We start from the raw sequence: 7,807 nt of genomic DNA on the forward strand, positions 1-7,807 counted from the left end.
CAATAATGTGTTAACCCTAGATAAATTTGAATTGACTACGTGAATATTCACTAATTTTTCTATTTGGTATAAGCTCAACATAGATAATTAACTAATACGATATATTTTTTTTCTATATTATACGTCGCGTTAGATGTTTTAGATATGACTTAAGACACTCCTAAAAAGCATAAGACCTAACTTAAATTTGTTATAATGACAAATGTGTATAGGTGATTTGAGTTTGATTTGTATTTTTTAAATAATTTTGAAGTCTTCATTGGTAAAAAAGTATATAGTAATGGAAATGGAGTTATTCTATAGATTCGTAATTACTAAGTACTACCACCTTTCACGATAACCAGACGCTCCATTTATGTTACTACATGAGTTTAACTCTTTCTGAATATATATTGCTTCAATAAAATATTTTTTTCACTTCCTTATGCAATATATTTGGAACCAAATAATTCTCTTGTTCTAGTATCTTGATATGTTGTTTCTTTTCATTTGCAATTATTTGGAACCAAATATTTTCTTAATTCTGGTATTATATGATCACATATGCATGATATTGAGTTGAATTGATACAATCTTAAATTTGTTCAGAAATAAAAGATGGAAGGTCATAGTGACATGAATGAGAGAAAAGAAAGTTTGATTAATGTTGTGATAGGAAGACCTGGAGAGGAAGAAATAGAGAGAAGTTTTATCGGTGACAACATAACTGGTGGTGCATCTGTAGATGAACATGGTGAATCATCATCGAAGAGGAAGAAACCCATTAGGCATAATGCCGATCAAATTCAAGAGCTTGGATTGTAAGTATAATTCTAATTTATTTTGTACTTGTTTAATTTCTTGTTAATTTTGATTTTTTGATCATTGTTTATTTTATACCATTGGGAATAGGTTTTTCAAAAAGAATTCACTTCCTAACAAAAAAGTACGACTAGAACTTGCAACAAAATTATCCATGGACATCAACCATGTGGAAAATTGGTTCCAGAATAAAAGAACCCAAATGAAGGTGATGCATATCACATTTATTTCCCTTAATTTATGTTTTTATTATGTGAAATTTGTATAATTGATTATAAAAATGAATTGTGTTATTTTATCAGTTGCAATTGGAATTGTACGAAAATAAGACTCTAAAGCAAGAAAATGACAAGCTTCACATAGAGAATATTGTAATGATGGAAGCCCTGGAAAATTCAATTCGTGACAATTGTAAAGAAAACATTGATGAGAATCAAATAAAGATTGAGCATGACCAATTGGAAGATGAAGTTAAAAGGCTTACCACCCAAGCGTACAAATTAAGCTTATTTAATAAAGATGTAGTGCAGGATAAGATGGTGTTATTGAATCTTGCTATGGATGCCTTGAATGAGCTTTTTAGGTTGTATGAGAATGATAAACCTCTTTGGGTAAGCAGTTTGGATGGAGGTGGAGAAACGTTAAATATTAAGGAATATGCTCGATTGTTTACCCCATTAATTGGCACGAAACTTGAGCATTTCACAACGGAAGCCACAAGGGCATCAGGTACAGTGGCTGACACCAGTTTGGCATTGGTGAATACACTAAATGGATAAGGTACGTAGGCTCTTCATTTTAAAATTCAATGTTTTCCTCTGTACTCATTTTTTAGAACTATCATCTCCTTACCACCTACCCCTTATTTGATATAAATAATTAGTTCTTTTTATTTTATTCTTTTTAATTAGTTGTACTCTTACTTTTACTATATTTGATATATCCTTTTATTAGGTTTTTTAGTGGTGCTTCAATTAGTTGTTGCATATTATTTTAATCAATCAAATTTAACTTCAAGTGATGAAGACAAGTATGTGTTGACATGTTATATTTATTTTTGTTATGTACTGTATTGTATATATGCAGAGGCAGTGGGTAGAGATGTTTCCATGCATTGTTGGAAAAACATATACTACTGATGTGATTTTCACTAGCATAGGTGGAAATAAGAGCGGTTCTCTGTTATTGGTATTTCTATTTATTTATTATTTTGATGAAAATTACATATCTTATTTATTTTATAATTCCATGCACTAACAACTTGAAAGTAATGATTTGCAGATTAAAACCGAATTGCAAATCATTTCTGACCTAGTTTCTGTTCGCGAAGTACAATATCTTCGCTTTTGTAAGAAACATGCTGAAGGTGTCTGGGCTATCATTGATGTGTCTGTTGACACAATTCAAGAAGCTTCACAAGAGAGCGAAATTGAAAATTGTCGAAGGCTCCCATCTGGCTGTATTTTACAAGATATATCGAATGGTTATTGCCAGGTAATTCAAAATAAATTATCTTTTTATTTTGCATTTCATAGGCCTTTATATTTTTGTAAATTCAATGAGCTAGATCGCTCATATTTTATTTATTTTATTCTTGTTGATTTTTTTTTATTGATTTTTTTTTATAATACAATCTATGTATTCATTGTAGTGCTTTGTTCTCTATCTCAATTTTTCATTATTTATTCGGAATGAGAAAGATCAACTTTCTTCTAGCTTTGAGTAATGCAACTATTTAGTAATTGTTTGAAACATACTAATATTCTTTCTTGATTAAAGAATTTTCTTTTTATTATTCTTCACCTTCTAACCATGCAATAAAATTCTAATTGTCTAATTTTTTTATACTCACTTTCAAATTAATATATTTAGATACATTAATTTTTTCTGCAATTTTTTGTTTCCATGTATCCTGGCATCATACCAAATGCAAGACCTAAATATTTTTGCACACCCCTCCTTCCATATTTATTGGCAAGACCACTAGAAATCTTTTTGTAGGATACATTCCTTATGATTGACTCTTTTATTTAATGGCTGAATTTTTTAAGTTGTCTCTAATAATGGCCATTTTATTTTAATAAATAATTAAGTTAATATTTCATGCAAGCTCATATTTTTCTCTCTAGTGATTTTGTAATATTGATGAAATATTTCCAGGTTACTTGGATTGAGCACATGGAATATAATGAAAATCTTGTCCACGATTGGTATCACCCTTTGATAAATACTGGTTTGGGATTTGGTGCTCAAAGATGGATGTCTACTTTGCAAAGACAATATCAGTTCTTGAAAGTGATGAAGTCAATTATTGATCCCATAGGTAATCATGCATAGAGGTTCAATTATTGTGCCATTTATTTTTTTATACTTTTGAATATTATAAAGAATTGATTCTTATGTAGCTTTATTTGTGGCAGTTGATTTAAGTGGTCAGAGAGGTATAAGGATGTTGGCTCAACGCATGACGCATAATTTTTGTGCGGGGGTTTGTGCAACCTACTCACTAATTGGGAAATAATTCAACTAGCAAATGAAGAAAAATTCCAAATTAATGATGAGGACGAATATTATTGACCTTGGTGAATCGACTGGTGTGGTGTTAAGTGCTACAAAGACAATCTGGTTACCAGTGAAACACTAGCGTTTGTTCAAATTCCTCACTAATAAACACATACGGAGCCAGTGGGATGTCTTGTCTAATACTTGTCCCATGAAACGAATGATCAATATTTCAAAGGGTCAAACTGTCGACAGTAACATTTCCCTCTTTTTTCCTCATGTGAGTGGTTAATTGTAGTGCTTTTTTTATACATGATTGAATTAGTTTTTTTAATTAATTGTTAATTTATAAATAATCTTTTCTTTTGATTCGGACATGTAGGGTGATGATTCTGGTGCTAATCGAGTGATCTTGCAAGATACTTGCATGGATGCAACTGGATCTCTTTTGGTTTATGCTACAATTGATTCACAAGAAATTAATACCGTGATGAAAGTGGGAGACTCTTCTTGTGTGACTCTCTCCTCAAATGGAATAACAATAGTCCCGGATTGTTTTCAAGATTTTTCTACAACTAATAACTATAATGTTATTTCTGGGGAGATGAATAATGGGTTCGGTGGTGGATCGTTGGTGATTATCAGCTTTCAAATGGTGGGGAACATCTTTCCAACTACAACTCTTTCTATGGAGTTGGTCAAAGAAGCAAATGCACTCATCTCACACACAATTCATAAGATCAAGAGTGCTCTTAAATGCAAGTGATATTTGAAGACTATCTACCATCCATTGATATGTTATGTGTTTTGAGTCTCTACTGTCTTTCTTGATTTGGATCATAAAATTATTAGATTGTACTATTTTGAGTTTATCTAAAAAAATCATATTAATATTTGATTCTCTATTGCTTATTTGATTTTGTTTTACATTAATGTTCTTGATCTCAAGCCAACTTTATAATAATCTAAGCGAAAATTAACAACTTTTTTTTTAAAATTAACCAAATTTTGAATCTCACATTTGTTATTAAATACTATCATTTCGCATTTAACAAACACATTCACCTAATAAATATAATGTAGCTTATCGGGAATAAAAATGAATGTATCATATATAAAACTTTGAAGTGACAAATTTGATTATTGGCTAAGTGTTGAGAAGTAACGTTTAACTATTTGAGATTTATAGAAATTTTGAAGTGGAAGCATCCTGAGGAATATGTTTGATAAATTCATTATCATCATAGATTACTAGTAATAATAAAATGTAAATATTGGCTATATTTTCAACATAAATAAATAATTATTATGTTTTACTTTCAAATAAATAAAAGCGAAAATGCATGATTACACCCCAACCTGAACTATACAAAAAATTTCAAGCACACACACTTTATATTTGTGGGAGTTTTATAACCCCTTGAACTTTTTAAAAGTTGAATAAGTATTATCTTAACTACTGACTTGGAACAAATTCAACTATATTAGAAGAGTGAGTTCAAAATGAGTTGCTCGGATGGTAAGCACCTCTCACTTCCAAACCGAAGGTTGTGAGTTCGAGTCACCAAGGGAGCAAAAAGGGGTGGGAGCTCCTAGGGAGGGTCAAAAATAAAAAAAAAATAAAAAAAAGTAGTTCAAAATGAGTATCAACATGTTTGCTTCCTGTCATTCAATTCATATTTGAGGGACACATATTGATATGACTTCAACATCTCTTCTATTTTCCATTCTTTAGCGCAAGTGGGAGGAATTGCAGTGTTCTTTTATTTATTTTTTCCCATTCTCTCTCACTTGCATCTTCCATTCATCTCTATTGTAATTTTCAGGTATTCTTTTTGTTATTATTTTTTTTATGTTGCTCTCCAATATTTTTTTTAAAGATATTCTTCCTTCGTTTTAGTGAGTTTCTATTTAGGCATATAATGTATTTGGTTATGTGTCTTAAAAACTTTTTATTCTTCTCTCATTGATAGTTATCTTACCTGTTTTTGATCTTCATCTTGCAATTTAATAAATTAAGATAATTTATGACTTTAGTTTCTAATGTATTCTTGCTATTCGTCATTTTTCAAGATATTTTTTCAAAGCAAAATTATCATCTATGTATTATTTGTGTGTCAAGTTAATAATCGACAACTAAAAATATACTAAGGAGTCATCATTTTTATTTGGTGGTTTTTCTCTTTCTTTATAGTTAAAGATTAAACTAGATAGTCAGCTTCATAATTTGAACTTTGACTTGTACGCCAATTGTGGACTCTGAGTTATTGAGTTGTCCCTTGGGAGAACATATGGTTTTTCCTTTTGTACTTCTTTTGATATGGTAAAATAAAATGCTTCCACAAATAGTCCTCAAATTTTGAAGTCTAAAATATTTATGGAATTTGATATTGTAAGTGTCAACACCTCAAAGCTACCCCAGGACGCGGACATGCGACCTAGAATCACGAGTGACCCCAAGCTAACCCTGCTGGAATATCATAAACATGCTAAAGTAAATTGAAGTAAAGAAATATTGTGCAGAAGTTAAATCATCATTTAAGCTGAAATGATGGGGAATACCCATATACTATCTGAATATATATAAAAACTGAGAGTTTAACAAATGCTGAAAGGTCGAACTCAAGTGCTAAAGATGAAACTAACTATGTCTGAAAATAGCCTCTAATTGAATAGAAGTGCTGGGTCATGCCCCAGCTAAATCTAGCAAAAACTGAAACTAAGACTAAAAGCAAAGGAAACATGTATGTCGTCTTCGGAGAATGAGGACTCACCACTGATGTTGCTGAGCTGAAGATCGAGAACCGATATATGCATGATCTAGAAGTTGAGAACCTGAACCTATATCACGAGAAGATGTAGCACAAAGTATGTGTCAGTATTTGAAAGGTATTGAGCATGCAGGATAGAATAAAGCTGAACAACATACATAACTGAACAAAGCATATAACTGAGAAATGATATGAGATAAGCATGATACTATACTGAAAATACTTAACATGAAATGATTGAATGCAATGATGTGGTTTATAACATGCTGACACTAAAATCTGACTGTAACTGATAACATGGTCAATGCAATAGATTCTAACTGTAAGGGATCTACTAATAACCGACATAACACCACATAAGCTAAATGTGGAGTCCGATGTATATGCCCCATCGAGAGGACCCAATATAACCTGCCAGAGGTATAGAGGCATGACTGGCGTGATCACTAAAATATAATGCCCACATAGGGTACTAATAAACCTACTGGGCATGTAGTTCTGGGAATATTCGGGTACGCTGAACCCTAGTCCACTTGGTATTAAGCTACTCCCAATTGATTATGTAATTAACAATTTATGCCTGATTTTCTGTAATACTGAATAGCTCAAAATACTGACATGCTAACTGAAAATGAAACATTAATGTACTAATAATGAAACATTAGAAACTAAGGCATGTATAAATGAAATAACAGCCTAGCATGTGTACTTCATGATCTAAAAGAACTATATAGCTAGGGTTCTGAATTTATGAAGGAATCTACGCAAAACAATACTAAAAATCATGATAATCTTATTTGGATCATTCCAACAGCTAAAAAACCCAATAAATTTCTAACATTAAAACAACCCTAGGTCTAGATAATATTAAGGGAATACAAGATTCTGACTGAAATCTAGGGACCTAATGGGTGAAACAAACCCACTAGTGAAATCCCACATACTTGGTGACGAATTCTACGGAGAAATCTTTTGCTTTCAGGGCTGGAAATGATGAAAACTCATTGTGTTCTTGAACTAGGGCTGCTAGTCTTTCCCTCTGATTTTTACTCTAATTTTTGCTTGATTTAGGTGAATAATTGATTAGGGTAAGTTCTAATTAGTTTACTAGGCTAAAATTGACCAAAACAACGTAGTTTCGGGACCTTGGTCCAGGGCCGGCAGTGGACCTTGGTCCAGTAGCCACTGATTTCGGGACTCCCTTCTACGGTCCACTTAACGGACCGCGTGAAGGATCACAGACCGTGAAGGTCCTCGTGGTCCTTCACCTGGGCTAAGGGCTACACTGGCTCGACTTCACGGAAGCCACCACGGCTTGTCATCAAGACCACGGCCAATGAGGGTCCACATGGTCTGATGTCTGAGCCCGATGGATTCTGTTTGACTTCCAAGAGTACCAGCACGGCTAGTGAGGTGGTCCACGACTCGTGAAGGGCTCTATGGTCTACCCCGACTGGAAGGTAATGGAGTCCACGGGCAGGTCAATGGACCGTGGACCTTATCACGGTCCGTGAACCCTACCGTGGTTCACCGATTCTGGTGATTTTCTACTGCATTTTTTAAGTCTGGGTTCCTAGGTGTTACAGTAAGCTTACTCAAATTGATAAATAAATTCAACTAAATAATATTTGCATTTCTTTGAACTTTATGTTCACATTTATTATTTCTAATTAGTTGAACTATTGCAAATAGAACAAAAATTCTTCCACTGAGGTTGAAAGATAGTTGTCTTA

General features: G+C 32.6%; 1 protein-coding gene across 1 annotated transcript; it reads left to right on the plus strand.

The window, feature by feature from the left end:
• The first annotated feature begins 597 nt into the window (after positions 1–597).
• Positions 598–4,069, plus strand: LOC107058676 (homeobox-leucine zipper protein ANTHOCYANINLESS 2-like). The gene is made up of 8 exons (XM_015304681.1): positions 598–800; positions 892–1,009; positions 1,104–1,559; positions 1,888–1,989; positions 2,083–2,295; positions 2,962–3,124; positions 3,207–3,289; positions 3,686–4,069. Exons 1-8 carry the CDS (start codon positions 598–600, stop codon positions 4,067–4,069), a joined length of 1,722 nt encoding a protein of 573 aa, XP_015160167.1.
• The last annotated feature ends 3,738 nt before the right edge of the window (positions 4,070–7,807 follow it).

The sequence above is a fragment of the Solanum tuberosum genome, unplaced genomic scaffold, assembly GCF_000226075.1.
Source record: "Solanum tuberosum cultivar DM 1-3 516 R44 unplaced genomic scaffold, SolTub_3.0 scf00600, whole genome shotgun sequence".
In the NCBI taxonomy this organism is placed as follows: Eukaryota; Viridiplantae; Streptophyta; class Magnoliopsida; order Solanales; family Solanaceae; genus Solanum; species Solanum tuberosum.